The sequence below is a fragment of the Agelaius phoeniceus genome, chromosome 7 (genome assembly GCF_051311805.1).
Source record: "Agelaius phoeniceus isolate bAgePho1 chromosome 7, bAgePho1.hap1, whole genome shotgun sequence".
NCBI classification, from domain to species: domain Eukaryota; kingdom Metazoa; phylum Chordata; class Aves; order Passeriformes; family Icteridae; genus Agelaius; species Agelaius phoeniceus.
In genome coordinates this window covers 41,635,792-41,655,953 of record NC_135271.1, presented here as the reverse complement: position 1 = coordinate 41,655,953, position 20,162 = coordinate 41,635,792, and the positions used below count along the sequence as shown (strand labels likewise).

At 39.1% G+C, this 20,162-nt stretch overlaps 1 protein-coding gene across 2 annotated transcripts in view; it reads left to right on the top strand.

Moving 5' to 3' along the window:
• OSBPL11 (oxysterol binding protein like 11) overlaps nucleotides 1–20,162 on the top strand; it is a 38,924-nt gene that overhangs the window by 11,257 nt on the left and 7,505 nt on the right. For both annotated transcript variants that reach the window (XM_077181680.1, XM_054636776.2), the window contains exons 2-9: nucleotides 3,966–4,034; nucleotides 5,096–5,271; nucleotides 6,057–6,136; nucleotides 6,879–7,061; nucleotides 10,711–10,912; nucleotides 14,698–14,843; nucleotides 16,835–16,975; nucleotides 18,978–19,476. In XM_077181680.1, the coding sequence (XP_077037795.1) occupies nucleotides 3,966–4,034; nucleotides 5,096–5,271; nucleotides 6,057–6,136; nucleotides 6,879–7,061; nucleotides 10,711–10,912; nucleotides 14,698–14,843; nucleotides 16,835–16,975; nucleotides 18,978–19,476 (1,496 nt within the window). The remainder of the gene's footprint in view (nucleotides 1–3,965; nucleotides 4,035–5,095; nucleotides 5,272–6,056; nucleotides 6,137–6,878; nucleotides 7,062–10,710; nucleotides 10,913–14,697; nucleotides 14,844–16,834; nucleotides 16,976–18,977; nucleotides 19,477–20,162) is intronic.

Genomic DNA, 20,162 nt, shown 5'->3' with positions numbered 1-20,162 from the left:
ACTACTGTTCCTCTGTATCTGTGTCCAAAGCTCGGGTGCTGCACGTAAACAGGATGCAGGGGAGTTTGGCCTGATTGTCACTGTCTTCTTTCTTCCCTGGGAGAGGAGACCACCCTGCAAGGCACTGACAGCTGCTACAATTTAGGAAAGGACAAGTAAAACCAGAGAAGGATAAATAAGCTAACAGTGATCCTTTGTGAATCTTTTATTCCTATTATTTTTTTTAGTAGCATGTAGATATGTAGAAATCTGGCTTGTGGTAATCATCTTTGATGTAAGGGAGGGATAATTTTGTGGGAGGAATATGAACTGGTGTGTAATTGTTCACAGATGTCTGTCATTTGCTTAAATGGACAGTCTCAGTCCATCTCACAGTGTTTATAAACTAAAATATTGTGATAAATGGACAGTCAAGTTCAATGGTGTTCAGCCTTTGGGGAAAAATACCCCAGATTTTAGGAGGTGGTAGATGTTGCTGGGCTAGAGTTCAAATGTTGTTCTGTTCTGAAAAGTATGTGTTCTGCATACTTCTTTTCTGGATTGTGATTTGTATAATACCCTCACTTAAAGTAGTCCAGCAAAAGTTAATTTTTTTTTTTCATGTCCTTAAGACTGTGATCCGTCTGTTGCAACATTTCCTTTCTTTGACAGGACATGCGAATTTCAAAAGAAATAGGCCCTTTAGGGATTGTTGACTCATGGTACTGAGCTGTTGTTGCTATTCCTCTGACAATCTGAGACTGTGGGGAGCATTTTAAATAGGAACAACAGCATCTTGGCTATGGAAAGACACACGTACCCATAGGTACAGGTATGTGCACGTAGGCAGCAGTGTGACTGCAAAGGGATTCTGAAAATCAGGAAAGATCCCAAGGGAGCCAGCCCTCACTGTCAGTCTTAAGTTGCTCAGTGTTTTGTGTCAAGTTCACTTTCAAAATCTGTTTTCTAGAAGTCAAAACCCACTATGTTGGAAATTTTGAAGGCTTTTGAAGGAGACTGGTGACTTTGTGATAGGGTTTGCCAGCACTGTTTCCCATGAAACAACAGTAGGAGCTTACTCATATTTTATGAACTGTGGTTATCTGTGAGCAGAGCCAGTGCTTGAACCTCAACCTCTTGTTCTCAAAGTCTACCATTTTACAAGCTTTCTGCAGTGCTCTGTAGAGCTTGGCTGTCAGTTCCATACTAGTGAAATGTTACTGGGTTTTCTTTGGGTTGGGTGTGCTTTTGTATTTTTTTTTAATGTTAATTGCCTTACATCACTACTTTAGGAACAACGAATATCTTGGTTTAACTCTTGCTGTGGAGACACAAACCTTAAAATTCTTGAAGAAATGCTTTAGTTACAATCCCTGTCCTTGCTCATAAATAATACTGAGAATATTTTTCTGTATTCACACCTGCAGAAGATGAGGAGGTTAACTATATTTCTGTCATCTATTATGTATAGTTATAGAATTTACTTTTTTGTTGATTGCAGTTTGCAGAGTGGACTTAGATTTCTTTAGTGTATATAATTTTTACTTATTTAAAAATAAGTCTTAGTTCAAATGTTGAAATACTAGTTCTCAGTCAATTCTCAGACTTCCGTGGGGCAATGTTTTCCAAGCCTTTCAGCTGAGCCCTCTGGGACTGATGAGGTTAGAGATATAAATTATTGAAGAGGAGGCATTTGGAGATGTTTGGGTCCAGACGAAGTGAAAATCCAAGTGTAAAGAACATGCAGATGATGGCAAAATGTGATGGTAATTTGATGTGGAACTGCATCATCAGAAGAGCTGCACTCCCTTCTACAGTGTGTTTTTCTGCATGACAAAGTCAGCTATTTTATCTGTCACACCCAAAAAAAACCCCAGAGGTCAAATTGTTTTAATCAAAGGCTATTTAATTTACCCTTGTCAGATGAATGGACTTCCACAGGTCATACACATAGTCCTGCTGCATTCACTGTAGTCTGAACTTACCTTTCTGATTTTTCTTGGGTTCTTTAGAGGTACCTGTGATTTAGGCACATTAGTTAATGGGGGTGCAGTGGCTGCAGCCTGCATGTGCAGGGCTATGTGCAGTGTCTCACTGAAAAGCAAGGGTGTAGCTCGCATTCACTGGAGCTGAAAAGCAATTAGCTGTGACTAGGGACAATTTTCAGATGAGTAAAACCCAAGCTCATGCATTTTTATGACTATGCAATCTCATAATTTTCAGCTAAATTAAGACAGTGAGCAAGTCTAAACTGTACTTCCCTTGTATGCCAATAATAACAAATGAGAGGCGTCTGCAGAGGATGAGTTTGATTATGTCTCCTTTAGCTTCTCTGTACATTTAAAATATACAACACCCTCTGCTCTCCTTGGTTTTATTTTTATCTGTAGTACCACTTAATGAGCTATTAGAAATTAAATTCCTAGATAGTCCTGCTGGCTGCTCTCTATTGCAGGATATTACTGCAATACTGATTGCTGCTGTAATAGCTAGGACACGTATTTTTGCTTTTAAAAGTAACATTTAAAATCAGTAGCTTGGCTTTTTTCTTCAAAAAAATGTACATTCTTGTATCTCTTGGCTTGTGTTATATCACTGAATGGCAGTGATTTACTCTGTGGCTCTTTTCATTAGTGTCACCCTAAATGGCTTCCTTTAAGATGAAACAGTACAACATGTTATATTTATCAAACTGTCAGGTTTCTAATTAATCTGCTGTCTATAAATGAGGTATAGACAGCAGCTTCAGCTGTTACTTAGCATTTACCCCAGTACTTAGCCCAGTTATCTTTGCAACCAAAACCCACTAAGGGAGATGATCCCTTGGCTCACATAGTCCTGTTTTCCCCACTTTTCCCCTTTTGCTGACATGGGGCTACTGTGTCCATTTAACAACCAAGAGAGGTTGCTGCTGCTCCAATGGACTCTGAATAATTTCATTTAATCTTCAACCTACTACAGCCTACAGAAATTTTAAATAAGATTAGAAACAAATTTATTTTGGAGAAGCAAATAGTGTCTGATATTTGGGTCATTGTTTCAATTCTTCTTTGTAATAGTAGGAGCTTTTTTCTCAGGCTGGATCTGAATTGTCTATCAAGAGTGTGTTCTTCAGTGTGGGGTTATGCCCTACTGTGAGATGAGGGCATTGAGGTGGCATTTCTAGATTTATGGGAACATACAGCATAAAGTGGGTCTTAAAACTGTGGTCTTAAATTGAGTAATTTGTAGCCATGGTACTTGTAAGCCTTATTTAGGGCAATTGATTTTCAGAAATGGAAATGTATTTTGCCTGTAGTGATATTAAGTCTCCATGCCAAGTGCCTTTGGTGGACTCTCATTTTTGGTGGGTGTTGCAAGTTGAATCTTTGATGGAGAAACTGCTGGATTTTCCTGTCAGGCCCAAGGAGGAGATGTTTTGGCTTCTGGTTTAGGTCTCAGAATATGTTGATGTGACCTGCACTTGCATGTTGTGTTCTGTAGGACGTCAGTTCAGGAGCATGGCTGTACAGGGGAAGGATGCTGGACACAAGGGATTAATAACACCACACTGATGTAGGAGTAGCTACAGACTGTTTAGGTTGGTGGCTGCAATCCAGGGGTCTGTTAATAAACTAGTGAAAGTTAATTTTGTTCAGGAGTCCAAAAGTATAAAATTTGTTTTGAAGAGAGAGCAGGAACCAGAATCAGCATGGATACAAAGTCTTTAATTACCTGAAACTTGTAAAAATGTGTCTAGAAGTGCCTGTTGAATTGGTGCAGCTAATTATGGTTTGAAACTGTTTGGAATTCACTAAGTCTGGTTAAATTGTCGTAAGAAACTATTTTAGGAACAAGGCTGTAAAATCTTTAAAGTGTAGCTTTATTAAATTGATAGTGCCGTTCTAAAAATGAACATTAAAATTCATCTCCTGAGACTAAAGATGGTCAGAAGGATCTAAAATATATTTGGTATTGTCTGATTGTTTTTTTCTCTCTTTTTATAGTGATCACATGGAAAATATTTGTGGCTACTTAATGAAATACACCAATCTTGTCACTGGCTGGCAATATCGGTAAGTCTTTTATGGTGCTTTTTAGTAATGGTGGTGTCTGCAGCATCCAAATGAACATGTTTCAGATTTTTTTAATAATGCTTACATTTCCCTTTTTCTAGTAGGCAAACTTTATGCAAGAATCATGCTTTTCTCAATCTAGATTAAGCTAATGTGTAGATGAATAATATTTGTATTAAGGCATGAATATCAAAAAGGCATAGGCAACATAAAGCAATTAAGTCATTTAGTGGCTTATAACTATGCTTGTATGTGTAAAAAGCATTAGGTTTTTTTCTCCTTGTCCATTAAAAAACATTGTCTTTGTGAGTCTTCATCTTTGTGCCAAATAATGCTATCACTTAAAAAAAAATAAGACTTCATTACTGTAAATTCTAACTCAAGCAGGCTTTTCTCTTTCCCCAGGATGTCATCTCCCCTTGAATAACTTGATTTTCTGTGTCAGGTGAAATTCTTTGGTCAGGTTTCATGCTGTTCCTAGAGCAGCACAGTGCAGCCAAATTAATGTTGGAGAGACAAGTCCTTAGTGTACCACACTGTGCCACCTGTGCTGCCCCTGGCATGGAGTGACTCATGTCAATATACTTGGCATTAAACTCAAGTGAAAGTTGAAGCATAACGTCCAGTTCCTTTAAAATAAAAAGAAAAAAAAAATCTGGAATTGCTTCAGTTTCATGGTTTTGCATCTCAGCTCCTTTGTATCTGGGGCTGTTTTACTTTTAATGTATGTAGTTTAAGGATTTATTAAGCCCTAATGATTCAGGATATAATTTTTGATTCCCAAAATCTCATGATAATGTTCTTCTGTGGGCCTGCTGTTCTGTTGTGCAATCCCTGTGCTGTAAGAAAAAAAATGCCAAGAAATTAATTTTTGTGCCATCTTGGGGACATAATTCACATGTTTAGGATTTTCCTGATGCAAGTCTTTTAGTCCCAATCCCATCTGTGCAAACTCGTGAAACTTGTGATGAGAGTATTGACTTTTCCCAGTACCACCACCTGCACAAAAAAAGGAAAATGAGCTGGTTTTATTTAGTGTATTTGCTTTGCTATCCTTGCAGGTATTTTGTGTTAAACAATGATGCTGGCCTGCTGGAGTACTTTGTGAATGAGCAGTCTAGACATCTGAAGCCCAGAGGTACCCTGCAGCTGGCTGGAGCTGTCATCTCACCCAGTGATGAAGACTCTCACACCTTTACAGTCAATGCAGCCAGTGGGGAGCAGTACAAGCTAAGAGGTAGGACCTGGATGCTTGGGCAGGGGATCCTTCCACTAGAGGACAGTCCTGGCTCTCACCTGGGGCTGCTTGGCTGGCCTTGGCTGCAGGACCAAAGAGAGAAGGCCTGGTTGGCAAAATGCTGCCATGAAAATCATGTGCAAGACTTCCATCCCACTGTTCAGCTAGAAATGGTCTGTATTTATGGATAGTTCCATAATGTTTGGGTCTGATGTCCTTCAGAAGACTTCATCTGTGTAGAATGGGGTTTAATCTTTGTGTGTACTGTCCTTACATTGTACTGATTCAAAGTTTTCTAAATCATTGTAGGCAGCAATACTGTGGTGGTGCTCACAGAAAATCTAATTATTCAGTTTGTTAGCCACCTTATGGTGGTTATAAAAGCCCATTCTCTGATTTTAAAAGCTGCAGAAATCTAGGCTAATAACTTTGAGTATTTCTTCCCTTGAGGACTTGCTGTTATTTTCTAATTTGGAGTACCTTGCTCTTATTGCAGGAAAATGTTTCATATTGTTAGATTACAATATTTGTGAGGGTGGTTATGGTTTGTTGATGTTTTTAAATTAATTTCGTAACACTAAAAATAGCATAAAGAAAAAAGAAAGTATATACTATGTATGTTGAACTTTACTTAACATTATAGTTATTACAGGCAAATGAATTTTAAATTAAAAATAACTTACTTTGCACTGTTAGTCTTGTGATTTTTAAGAATTAAGTGGTAGATTTTGCCTATACTTTGAAATGACTTCATGTAACAGAATCCTTTTGGTTTGCTTTCTTAGCTACAGACGCTAAAGAGCGGCAGCACTGGGTTAGCAGGCTACAGATTTGCACACAGCATCACACAGAAGCTATTGGAAAGGTATGACTGGTGCTCTCATGGGCAAAAATCTTCCTGGTGGGAGAAGTATTGCAAATACAACTTCAGTATTATTGAAGCCCTTCCATTTTGGGAATGTTACTTTTTTTTTTTTACTTTTTTTTAACCCCTTACTTTTTTTTTTTTCTAAAAACCACTCAGTAGCCCACAGATAAATTTAGGGGGAATTCTCATGTTTGAGAAAAAAGTCCTCAACACTGCTGTCTCCATTTGCTAATCATGTGGTAGATATGTGTGTAGTGTATTTTACAGAAGCTCCTGATTGCCATAACACCTGTTCTGTTACCTGAATAAAATCTTGCTTTTAAGTTACAATCAGCATCTTGTAGCTAGTTTTTGTTGTAAGAGATAAGTTGAACTAATAGCTCTGAATGAAATTCCATTCTTTTGAATGTCAGCTTTATCCCTGCAGGATCTATTAGGAGTAATTTTCTAGTGCTGTTGCAGATAAAGAACTGATTTTCAAGTCAGAGAAGTGAGATACTTACTGATCAATCTTGTTTCACAGATTGTTCTTAATTAGACTATAAAAGAGGGCAGCTAGAAGCAGACAGTGGAAAATATTTAGCAGTCGCTACTAATGCATTATTAGGGCTTTGACATCTTTCCTTACTCTATAAAAAAATAAAAATTAAACTGTTCTGCTGTATCTTTCACATTAGAACATTTTCTGGTTATTAGGATTAATTGTAAATGTTTCTCAATATGCTTGTTTATTCACTAGAACAACCCTCCTCTGAAATCTCGCAGCTTCTCTCTTGCATCCCAAGGAAGTGCCAACTCTCCTGGTGTGCAGAGAAGACCCAGTCAAAATGCAGTTTCCTTCTTCAATGTTGGACATCACAGATTGCCAACAGGAAAAAGAGTTCCCATTATGCAGCCAGATCACCTTGTAGATGTTAGAGAGGTTTGTATGCTTTAAATTTCCTTACAGTTGTTTGAGAGAGCTGTGGTGTTATTGATAAGGTTGTGAAGAAACCTGCTGTTCTTAGTTGGATATATTGTCAGTAGCATGTCCTAAGCCATTATTGCACAGCTGTGTGAGAATAAGTAACTTGTCCTGGCTAATTGTAGAAGTAAATTGTGTATATTTGGTGTATATTTTATATTTTGTACTTTGCAGTAGTATCCACATGCTGAAAGTAGAACCATGTTCTCATCTTTGCAAGTCCTAGCACTACAAGTGACAAGGGAATATCCTTAAGGGACATAACATCACATACTATGATTCTATTGTCTATCTTTTCTTCCCTTGTCAAGCTGTAGAAGAATTGACTAAGCTGTGCTTGTATCTCTTATGACCAGGGAGAAGCTGGTCATGATTGATATTTCAAAATGCTAATACCATTTTCTGGTATGCTGGTTCATTTAGATAAATTGTCTGGGGATGGGTGTGACTAAACAGAGAGCAATTCAGATGCCTGGTTTTTTTTTTCACCATATGTTCAGGTGTAGTGTATTTTGGGAGAAAAATCTGGAAATAATTACCTTTCCATCTTGACTGACAGAACAGACTGACTACTGGCTGATTTTAACTTGTGAATATATCCAGGGTGGATCTTGCCTATCTAAAGATAATGCATTGCAAACCTGTGTTACTTAGTGATGGTATTGATATTAATAAGTATTTTAATGTTAACTATAATTAATGTGGTGTGATAAATTTCTAGGCAAAAATAAATTTCTAATGGAGAGCTTTTTAATTTAGCAAATAAAGATACAGGAAGCATGAATAGCTAGAAATTGAACTTGAACAAATTGGAATAGAAGAGTGCTGTATAGAATGAGCCTCATTAACCTTAAAATATGTGGCTGAGCACTGTGGTAAGTTCTCCAGTAACTGGGTATTGCAGATACTTTCACTGGTATGGCATGCTGTCATTGTGCCTTGATTTATATCAGCTATTGAGGTGTAATTTTTCAGGAGTTTACACAAGGTGACTGCCTCTTTAAACCTTGGGGTCTGTGAATCTCTCTCCACAGCAGACTGTTCTTGCAGATGTCTTGCAAAAGGGTAATTGCTACCATCCTGTTTTTATCCTCTTAGAGCACTAAAGTCTCCTATAGTGCTAATGCAGAGATGTGTGAAGTGCTGCTAGGTACTCAGGAAAATAAAAAAGGTTTCAAAAAAGGCTTTTTCACTTTTTGAATTTTCCAACATCATTATGGCATACAAAATTTCAGGGAGGGAAGAGGAGTGTGTCTGAGCTGGAGCACTGAAGCAGTGGCTTGTGTCCTGTAACTGGAATAAAGTGGAATGACTTTTCTTGGCATTGCAAAGAGCACAGGAAGCCTGTTCATGCTCTCTTGATTGCCACTGAATTTGGTGGCATAGCATGACTATTTATCAACTTAAAAACTTGTACAGATGAAGAATCCTCAGTAGTGCTGACTCTTCTGATTGTTAGTTTGCTTGCCTTTTTTAAGCTCAAATGCTTCTTGGATACAATGCCTGCTTTTTTGTGGATGTTATTAAAATACTGAAGGGCAGGTATGTTCCTGTTACCCCTGAGCATGGTACAGCTTGAACACTTAGAAAATAATTTTGAAAAGCTGTGAGAAGAGCAACTTGTTTCAAAGAATCTGCTACATTGTGACCTTCTTTCATTTTCCCATGAATTTCACTGTATCTGAGTCTCCCTTGGCAGTCCCTTCCCCTTTACCTGACCCTTGCTCTTGGCTGAATATGTCGTGATGCTGACGTGGTTACTGTGCAAAGCAGGAGGTTTAAGAAGATCTTTTTGCTAACTTGCATTAAATGCAGGTGTCTGTGTGTTTGCAAAGTGAAAACAATAGCATGTGTATTTTCCCAAGATTTTGAATTATAAGTCACTGTGCTTTTCTTTTCCTGGCACTGTTTTTTTTTCCCCAGAGCTGAGTGTATAATTAAGAAAAACCTTAAGACTGTTCCAAGTGTGTCCTTTGAAAGGGAAGATGTGCCTATTTGAACTTCATAGCTAAGCATAGCATGGCTTGTCCTATTGTCTGGCCTGATCCTGGAATGAAGTGCTTGGGGCCTGCCACATGGTGAATTACTAATAGTAAAGGTCACCAGAAGGATTGTGGTGATTTGTCAACTGATTATCTGTGGGGTTTTTGTGGGAGTTTCTTTTTAAGCCAACACACTTTTTCAAAGTTGGAAAAAAACTGCACACAAAGGCTTTTATCACACTTGTGACTGGAGAAAAATGAGACACATGTTGTGATAGCAGCTGGCGTGTTTGCATAGGCAAAGCTATCTATAACTAAATGTTTTAGTAGCTTTCTGCAATGTTGCTCTTGGTATATGCTAAGGCTGACTCTGCACAGTTAACACCAGTTTTAAAGAGCCAGTGCTTTGTAAATTCACACCTTTGAATGCTATGGAGCCAAGCCCTTAAAAGTTCCAAAGATCATGTACTATGAACTTGGATAAATACATGTTCCTTAAGTATTGCATAAAATCTTAAAAGCAGTTCCTGGAAGGGATTGCAGGTAGTAGTACTGAAAAAAAGCCAGTCAGATACTGATTAGGAATTAAATAATTGGAGTGGAAAAACTACCTAGTGCCATAGCAGTTAAATGCATGTTTCTTTAAAGGTTTTTTAAAGAAATTCTGCTGCTGCTCTGATAAATCAATCTGTCCTTACATTTACCTTCACTACCAGAGCACATAATGGTTGCAGGCAGTGTTTGTTGTCCCTGCCCAGAAAGGGGACTAGCATGTGTAAGAGTTTGTTTTCATCCCTGTGATTCAATCAGGTAATACTTTGTTTCTGTGAGTATAGAGAGGAAAGGGCTGCTTGATGGCTGGTGTGCTTTGCCCCTGTACCTCATGTGGGCAGATTCTGTGATTCAGGTGTGTGAAGGAGTTCTATGATTTAGGTGTGTGAAGGAGGAAATGACCTTGTGGGGAGAGCAAGGGGAACAATGACAACAGGACAGGACAGCTGCAATTTGAACATAGAATGAAGGTGAAAATCCTGCTGGCTTTTCTTCCCTCCTTACAAAGTAAATGCTGAGATGGTGATAATCAGTGTGGTGTCAGTGCAGGCAATAAATGAAGATCCTCTATGGTTTGAGCCAAAATGAGGAATACAGGTCTTCTCTGTTAAAGTTCTGCACCTCTGATTGCAGGGAGTGAAAAAAGTCTTTGATACCCATAGACAGTAGATCCTATTCCAGGCTGTGCAGAGCATGGAGCTAATTACTTCTCACACAGAGTGCATGTGGGTGATGCCTTAGGATTTTAGCTTTCATATTTTTCATATATTTGTAATCCTGCAATTCCCCTGTCACCCCCATCCCTATCAACTAGGCATGAAAGTGTTTGATATTTACTACAACAAGTGTCTTGTTCAAATTCATCTTGGCCTTTCTTTTTAAAGTCACTTTGATATTCTTTTGCTTGTTAATGAAGTGCCATGTATTTTGTGAAGTACAGTTAATTTTACATATATCTGTTACCTTGTAGTTTTATTATTGTCCCAAAACCATTTGAGATCCACTGTGTGCACAGCTGAGCAGGTATCACACAACACTTCTACCACCTGATAAGTGACTGTTTTGTTTGACAGATGATGTCTCAGGCTGAGGGCCAGCAGAGAGACTTGATCAGGAGCATAGAATGCCTTCCTGCCTCCGGTCACCTTACATCCTTGGATCAAGACCTATTGATGCTCAAAGCAACTTCCATGGCAACCATGAACTGCTTAAATGACTGTTTCCATATTCTCCAGTTACAGCATGCTTCTCAACAAAAGGGCTCCTTACCAGCAGGTGGGTATAGGTGCTCACAGAGAACAGAACTCTGGAGCAAATACAAATCCCTTCCTTGCAGAAATGTTCATTCCACTAACACATGAGCAAAGGAAACTGCTGACTATCTGGTTTCTTGTGAATTTTTCTAGACCCCAGCTTGTGTTGGGTGGAAATCTGTGCATGTTGAATATATATTTTTTAATCATTTATTCAACCAGGAAGTCTGTGGCAGCAGCTACATAGATGTAACTATGTAATTGTTGTACAACATCTCACAACAGAATAAACTACATAAGGCATCCCAACAGGAAGGCTGCTCTTGGGATATAATTGTAGTAGTGGAGGGGGAATTTTATGGCATTGCAGATTCTGGGACATAGTGTCCACTACATCTCTGCCAAATGTCCTGCTTTTTTTTTTTTTTTTAGTTCCTTTTTTGCACACCAAATACCTATTATTAGTATTTACATGTATGTAACTTCCATTTCCAGTTAAGCATTAAAATACAAAACTCTAAATTTGCACTGATTTTTGCTAATACTGTTTAAATATCAGTATTCTTGTTTTGAGTTACTACCTTAGTCTAAACCATGGTCTAAGTGTTGTATTCTATTCTGAGGCCAGAATGGACGCGTAAGTAAATGGAAATTGCTTAAAATTTGGGGAAAATAGAAGATATCTTCTAATAAAGAACTGACTACCTCAACAAACAAACAAAAACCCCCTAAACCCTACTGCTCATGAGTGTGGAATATGTGCATTCACAGGCAGCAGACAAATACGTTGCCATGTCTGCACAGTTGATGACTTCAATGCAAGTAAGAGCTTAGTGGAATTGTTCTACCTGATTCATGTGCTGTGTATGGAATTGAATGTGGTTGTGGTTGTTTGTAAATTCTTCTCCATCTTATTGCCTTTTTTCATGTGTTTACTTTGTGTTTTTTTGTGAGGTTTGTAGGATTTTCAAATGCTTCTCTTGCACAACAGATCAGTAGATATAGTAAGTATGTAACAAAGGACACACATAAATTGGCTCTCCCCTTATCTGTTCCATATTCCTCTCATGTTTGTGGTGCCTGCTTTGCCTCGGCATATTATTTCTGAGCTATCATTAATTTAGCTTCCAAGATGAAAAAAAATGTTACACAAAAGTATTAAAACTATATAAAAAGTGTTTGTGATTCTGAAGTCACCAGAGGCATTAAAAGAGAATATGTGAATAGATTGATTTAAATTTTTTGCTGTATTTCAGTTCAAAGTTTCATTTTAAACCCAAAAAACTGGATGGCAACTCTTGAGATATTTGTCTGAACTCTGAAGTTATGCTGAAAGAACTCTTCTATTCTCTGTGAATTTTTTCACTGTTGATGCATAACTGTGGGAGATGCACATCAGAAGTATTTTTGCTTTGGCATTTTCACATATGCACTACTAAAATGGTTTTTTGACTTGTATCTGGGGACATAAGTAGGGTCCAATGAGCACAACTGTAATAATTTAAGAAGATAATTTTGGTTTGGGGATTTTTTGACAAGTGATGTAGGTTTTTAATTTTTTAAACCATGCAGGGAAAAGCTTTAATTCACTGGCTGCTATTCAGCTAGTATCTGCCTGTTATAGCTGAATCTAAAAATACTGCTTGAACATGTCCAAATCTTGAAGATTTCCAGTGATATCCTGGGGAGATGGATGGAGAAGAGAGGATCAGCAGATTGGATGATGCATTACTGGGGCCAGAGTTAAAAAGAGACCATTAAAAGAATGCGTGTGTCTTTCTGCAGCCTTCCATCTCCCCCCTGCTGTGGCCTTTCTCAAGACACTGTAATACATGTGTTCCTTTCAAGGGTTGCCAAGAACTTTTAAAAATTATGTATTTTTAAATCCATTTAGCTTAGATTTCTCCTCTTGACTAAAGAGGGATACTTCTAGTTCAACTGGTGGAGCCAGGCTTAAAAACCAAGGACTGGAAATATTGTAAGAGTGCGGGTTTGCTATAGATTATTAGATGACAAAAAAACCCCCAACAAACAAACAAAAAAAGAAAGCAATCATAAGACTGAAAATACTGCCCCAACACATCAAAGTGTGTTCTGAATCAAACAAACTTAAAGAAGAACAAGGAAGTTCCACCTATTAGCTTTTGTGCAGCAACAATTTGCAACTCTTGAAGAAAAATGTAGGAAGTGAAAACTCAAGAGGTCTGCACTGTGCCAGAGAGGAAGTGCTGACAACTGTTTGAAAAGAAATTGGTGAAGACTGTATGGGAGGAGGATGTTACAAGTAAGGAGAATGGCTTGTGCCTATGCAAAACAGCTGAGAGCAGATTTGTATATGCTGTTCCAGTGGAAGAGAAGTCTTAAGGTGATATCTTGTCCATTCACAAGGATAAAGACACAGGTAGTAGCTCAAATCTTTCAAAAATACCCTTTTAACAGCAAAAAAATAAACAGAAAATGTAATAAATAAGGTTATTTTAGGTGTAGCTGATAGAAAATATTAAAGGGAGGCTGTTGGGTAAATTCATGCTAATACAGAGGCAGAGAGTGTGGATGAAATGCAGCCTAGAACATGCAGTTAGAGATTAGCATGTTGAAAGCTACAGCTTAGAAAGCAGATGTCATGGAGAGGTTTTTAAGACAAGTAAAACCTTTTCAAAAAGGTGTGATAGCAGCATTTTGAGCACCTTATTTTTTGACTTTGAAACTTCTCTTTAAATAGCTTTCATTTGGTGTGGTCAGGAATTCTTGTTTCTTGTGATGTAGTGGATTAATGAGCAATGGATGATGAAAATAAGCTACCTGCCTGTGGAAAAATTGTCTTGTCTCAAACAGCAAAGCTGGACTTTTCCCCTGTATTTTCCTGGTGGAAATGCTGCTGTTTATCTGAATTAAACTTACTCTGCCTGTTTTGGTTGAGGATGTGACCTAGTTGCAGGTAACAGGGGTCTGGAAGTAAAGGATTGTGTATCATATGGGAAGAGACAACAGACACCTTAATATAGGTGTCTTAGTATAGCACAGGGAACTGCTATCTGGTGGTAAAATTCAGGTTTCCTGATAATTTCTGTGTTTGCAACCCAGCCAAGATGGCTTGTCAGTTTGTGTATTCTTCAGTAAAAACCGATTGGAATCACCTGTACATTTATTGCCCTTTGAAAAAGAATGGAACATTTGTATTATTAATGAGGAACCCGACCTGTTCTGATAAATTAACTGAGAGTAACTAGAGATGCTGGAATCATCAGGTGGGTAATAGCTTTCCAAGCCCTGCAGGTTTGTTTTTTCTCTTTTTTTTTTTTGACAGCTATTATTTATTCAGCAGTGTGTGCCTGCCTTCTCTGCAGCTGAGAAAAGACAAGCACCCTCTCCAGAGAAAACAGTGGCAACAAAACTTCTCCTTTGGGTCTTTTTAATCTAGATCAGAGCTGGGTTTTAGAAGCTGATAAGTGGAAAGCTGTTTTTAATTTTGGTACCAGCTAAAGAGAAGTGTAAGGGCTGCTTAACATTCCCATGATACTAGGCTCCTCCTGTAGTGTCTGATTACGCCTTTCATGACACCAACTAGTTTCTCCAGTCCAAGTTGCATGTATTACAGCTCGCCAATCCCAGTGTTTGTGCTAATGATCACTGAAGGTGGTGTCTCATTGCACCACCTTTGTTTCGTGGCTGCTGGAGGCATTGGCTGCAGGAGGAATTGGCTGCTTTTGGCTTATTCCACAAGAAATAGGTCTTTTGTTGGAAACTGCTGTTTACTGACCTTGCAAACGATGAGCAAGCTTCAGCGCAAACTTTCCTTTGCTTCAGGAACGACAATCAGTTGGTTGGAACCGAAGATCTCCCTGGCAAACCACTTCAAAAATGGAGCAGCTCAGAATTTCCCAGCAGAGATAAACAAGCCAGCATCTGTCAGAGAAGAGCAGTCCATTGCAGAGCCCTGCCAGCTAACAAGGGTAAGGTAATGTGACATCCCATTTCTGCGGGGAATTATTTGGAGGAATACCTGTAAATGTTTCAATCATATTATGTGGAAGTGATTTAATGACAGTCATTCTCATACTTAGGGTTAGTTGTGTAGGAGGAGGAGTGAGGACAGTTGCAGTAAGTGAAACTCTCTACCTTGTTTATTCAACAGATTTTTGCTGCTTTATGTAACTTGTTGTCAAGTGGAGGGAGCCAATTGGGGTGGTAATGCAAGGCAATGAAATAGGGTTTTTGCACTTCTTTATTTACTTGTTTTAGATAAAATGCAAGGGAATACTGCCTAAATAAAATTTGTGACACTCTCAAAATAGGCCCAAGAAGAACTGCCTAAGCAGACAAAAGACAAAATTGCTGGTCTTCAGCTATTACACTTCCCTTTCTTTTCTAGGTCTTGTTGCATCTGTTTTTCTTAATCTGAGCAACTCTGATCATTTGACTGCAGGGTGGCTTAGTGCATTTGAAATACAGTTACAGTCTGTATCATTTTCAGCTACAGTCTGTATCATTATAACTGACAAAATGGATTTGAATTGCAAAACAGTGAAGTAAAAAACCAGCAGGGATTATGAAGAAGAGCATGTTTTCCTAACTAAGCTAGAAAATCATAATTACATCCTCTTTATGCTAGTTGGTTTCACACAGTTGTTTGGCTGAGACTGTGTAACTGTGAAAAGATAATGTGCTGTTTTATATCTCTGCAATAGCACTGGGCTGTCTTAAAGCAAAATTGAAATGGAAAGGATTTTTTTCAATTGCTATAGTTTATAGATTTTTAAATGGGTCAGAGTAGTTTCTATTAAGTTAAAAAAAGAACAGATGAAACAAAACTAGGAGCTTTCAACTAAATCACTTAATTCCTTCCTTTCAGTAATTAAGGCAGTCACAGTTTGAGTACTTAACGTATCTGAGGTATGGCAGGTGTTATCACTCCCTGTCGGTATTTTCAACTCCCTTATTTCTGAGAGCAGAGCAGCATGGCATTCTTGGAAAGGAGTCACCTGTGTGATACTGCACTTGTCATCAGGATTTGAGTCCTGTGTGAAGGCTTGGCCCCCTAGTTTTGGTGGTTGAGTGTTGATAAGTCTGCCTTGAGCCAGGGCAGCTGCTCCAGGACAAAGGCTTTGCTTAGGCGAAGGCAAATTGCTGCCTTCCCGTGGCATTCAGTGCCTCTCCCCTCTGCATTTGCCTCCCTCCAGCTGTTTGTCCCAGGAGGATGCAGCTCAGAGCCCTAGCAGTGCCAGCATCCCTCCTGCCTGAAGTGTTTGACTGTCTGCTTGTGCTGTGGGGGTTGTTAAAACAGTGCAGATATTATTTCTAATCTGCCTGCTTTAGTTACACAGACGGGGCACCTGCAGTGTGTGTATGCCTGGAGTTTTGTTATTTTATTGATGCTACTTTTTTAAAAGTTACTTTTTCTTTCACTGTTACATATTTGCCCTCACTGCAACATGGTAATGCTTGTGCAGCACAGCTTGCAGATGCCAGGCATGATGGTAGTCAGGGAACTCAGAACTACAGTCTGATACAGCCCTTGGAGTAGTGAGGGCAACACTGGAAAGGCTGAGGTAGTGTGGAGGTGGAGGGGGTTATTGAGGTGGTTGGAATTGCTGCTACCTTTTGGTTTGCTGTTTCTGTCTATGTGTTACATGTGTGACATTCTGCGAACTCACAAAACTTACAGGAATTTCTTTTAAGCTTTTTTCTTTTTTTCCATGACCCATATGAGAGAGGGCGAGAAATCTGAGCCTGAATCCTCCAGATGGAATCTGCATTGAGTTATCTTCATATCCATTCAAATTCTTCAGCTGTTTATCTTGGGAGTAGATTCCATTGTGTAGCTCTCTGCAGGGGTTTATTTAGCCTTTTTTCATACATAGACAGTTAAACACAATATGAAGTCCTTTTTGAATACTGTCTGGTCAGTTCCATCTTTGAGCAAAGTTTATGGCTTTTATTCCAGGAACCTGAAGAAATAAATCCAGATGAGGAGCTGGAGGATATCTGTGATGATAAGGAAGATGACCTAGGAGCAGTGGAAGAGCAGCGCAGCGTGATCTTGCATCTTTTGTCTCAGCTGAAACTTGGCATGGACTTAACAAGAGTAAGTAACTGAAGTGTGAGAATTGGCTGCAGTAAAAGTGAGGCATTACTTAAAATTCAACTCCTGTATTGAGCAGTATTGAGTTCAATATGAAGGTATGGCCAGTAGCAACATCAGGTTGCAAGATCTGATGTCCCAGATTGAGACAGGTTTAGGTGAAATGTGCTGACTCTGTCTTTTTTATTACCTTCTCCTTGTGTTTTCTACTGTGCTTCTGTTGCCTTTCCTGGAATGGCCTGTCGTCTTTCCAGTGTTTGAACCTTAGTCTTTTCATGCTGTTTTCTTCAGCCTTCTCATATTTTTCTTTCTGCTTTCTTTCCATGATCTCTTTTCTATCTTGATAATGCTTTTTGACACAACTTGTATAACCCTACACCTGTGTCCATGCTCGTTCTGAAAAGAAGTTTTCTTTTGGTTCCCCCTTATCTATCTTTGGATGCCTGCTTAAGCCCTTTCCTATTCTCATTTCTGTGTTTGCTCACAAGCAGGCAAGAACAAAGTTATGCTGGAGGGAATTGGATTTAACACTTGAGTGCAGATCTCAAAAGCAAACAGCTTGGAAAAATTAACACTCAGGTGCTGTTAGACAACTTGGGCAGCAAATCTGGGAAAATCAGGCTGCTACCAGCTTATGTTCAATTCATTCTTGTAAAGATTTCTTGCCATAAGCACTAGGCACTTTGAAATTAAAAAAAGGATTTTACAGTAGCATGGAATAAGGAAAACACTCTATTTTGGAGTTATGGATTATTGGGGTTTTTTTAAACCTATGTTTTTTAAGCACTAGCTACATAGCCCCTAGAAACACTTGTATTGTGCAGCTTATGTTTCACAACTCGGGAGGGAAAATGAAAAGATGGTTTGAATAGACCCTGCTGTCTATGAGTCAGACATAAACCCCTGCTGCTTAACGAGGATATGATGAAGTCACTCTATCCCTTACTTACATTGAAGATTGGATTTAGGGTATCCTTTGCTCTTAGTTGAAATAAATTGTCAAGCCTGTCTCCCAGTTGTGACTTTTGGCTGTGTAGGGAGAATTGTGTGTATTTCAGAGGCAAACACTGAAGTGGACAAACCTGACTTCAAAACAGGTAATGAAGCTGTTAAAATTGTACTTAACTCAGTATCAGGGTCCTGAAGTGAAAAGCCACTTAATACTCAAGGTTAGCGTTGCAACAACATGGCGAGTGTATTCAGTTTAACTTCAATGTCTATTAAGTCTTATGTCTGTGCTTTTTCTCTTTGAAAAAGAGATTTAAATAGATTTAAATCTGATTTCAATGGATTGTCTTGATCCCATGGTTGAGATACTCTGTGTTGCTGTTTACAACAGTTAGTTATGTCAGTTATGTAAGTTTAGCTATGTGAGGCTTGTTCCTACTGCAGAGAAGGAAAACACTGATGATATCCACAGCCTTTCACCCTAGGGGGTTGCCCTTGGCTCAGGAAGGACAGGGTTGACTGTAACTCTGAAAGTATAAGGTACCTCTGGTCAGAGGCACAGGATCAACCCTTCCTATGCTGCTTCTCATGGATGCTTGTCTAGTTGCTGTGTGGAGGGAGATTCTGCAAGCTCTCCAGAGCTGGCATAGCATCCCAGCTTTCCTCTCCATTAGACCATACCTTTCCTAAATTCTGCTCTGAACCTTCTTTGAGTTCTTTCGTGCTTGTTTTCTCTTTCACAGGTATATGGGACACATCATCTCTTTGCAGCTCTTGCATGTTTTTGGGTATTTTTACCTGATGCTCAGTTCCTTTCAACCTCTTTAGTACCACTTGTACTCACTGGGCTTTTTTCTCTCCTTGTAAATTGCTTTTCTGGAACTTCAGATCACTGTATTTCGCTTGCATCTTACAAGAGGAACAAGAAAGTGCACTCTGAAATTGTGGTGTCCCAAGCAGGACAGCATCCTCCCGCCAAGGCCTTCTCTTACAAAACGCCTGTCTCTTGTTTTCCTTACCAGAGGCTTTTGGCTTATGGCTTTTCTTTGATTTTCAGGTGGTTCTTCCCACATTCATTCTAGAGAAGCGCTCGTTGCTGGAGATGTACGCGGACTTCATGTCGCACCCCGATCTCTTTGTGGCCATCACGAACGGCAGTGGCCCCGAGGAGAGGATGATCCGCTTCGTGGAGTATTACCTCACCTCCTTCCACGAGGGCCGCAAGGGAGCCATCGCCAAGAAGCCCTACAACCCCATCATCGGGGAGACCTTCCACTGCTCCTGGAGATTGCCCAAGAGCAGTGTGGCCACCGATGCTGGCACCAGCTCCTCCGCTCACTCCCCCTCGGAGCAACTCACTCCGCCCAAAGATGTGGAAGGGCAAGCGGAGCCGGACTGTTACACGGTGAAATTCGTGGCTGAGCAAGTGTCCCACCATCCCCCTGTCTCAGGGTTTTATGCTGAGTGTGTGGAGAGGAACATGTGTGTCAATGCCCACGTCTGGACAAAAAGTAAATTCCTAGGAATGTCCATAGGAGTGACAATGGTTGGCGAGGGTAAGTGTAAATTCTGCCCTTTGTTCATTTTAGTGGGTTGTTAAAATACAAATTTGTTAGCAATGTTAGTATTGTTAAATAAAATTTTAAGAATTTTGTTTGTTAAAATATCAAATTTGATGGGAAATTTGATAGCAAATTTGATGTTGTTTTCAAAAGATACAAGTTGTCACTGTATACAGCAAATTTTCATATGGGAGGAGAAAATGGTTTATGCTTTGCCAAAAATCAGGATTATATTTGGAAATAAAATATTGCCTTTTAAGCCAAAGGTCAGTTAGTGCGATGTAAACTGATACTTATGATTTGTAAATTAATTTGCATCAGACATTTAATAGATAGAAGTGTTGTTGCATTTCTGTGTATTGCATTTAATATTCCTGTGCACATTCTGATTTTCTTTAACTAGAAAAATTGGATCCTTTAGGGACAGAGAAAGGTAACTGCCTTCAAATTGTAATTTTCCTTTAGTTATTAGAATTTACTGAACAAGATGAGACAGCCTCTCCCACTCCTCTATGTATATTTTGGCCAGTACCTAGGGATTCCAGGCACTTGCATATAAATTACACTCTGGACAAGGGGATGACCAAGGGAATGCCAGAGTATGTGAAAGGCACATCTTTGGGTGTACAGATAATTTCTTAAGTTGATATCTCTTTATCAGGATTTCCCATGTTGTTTGT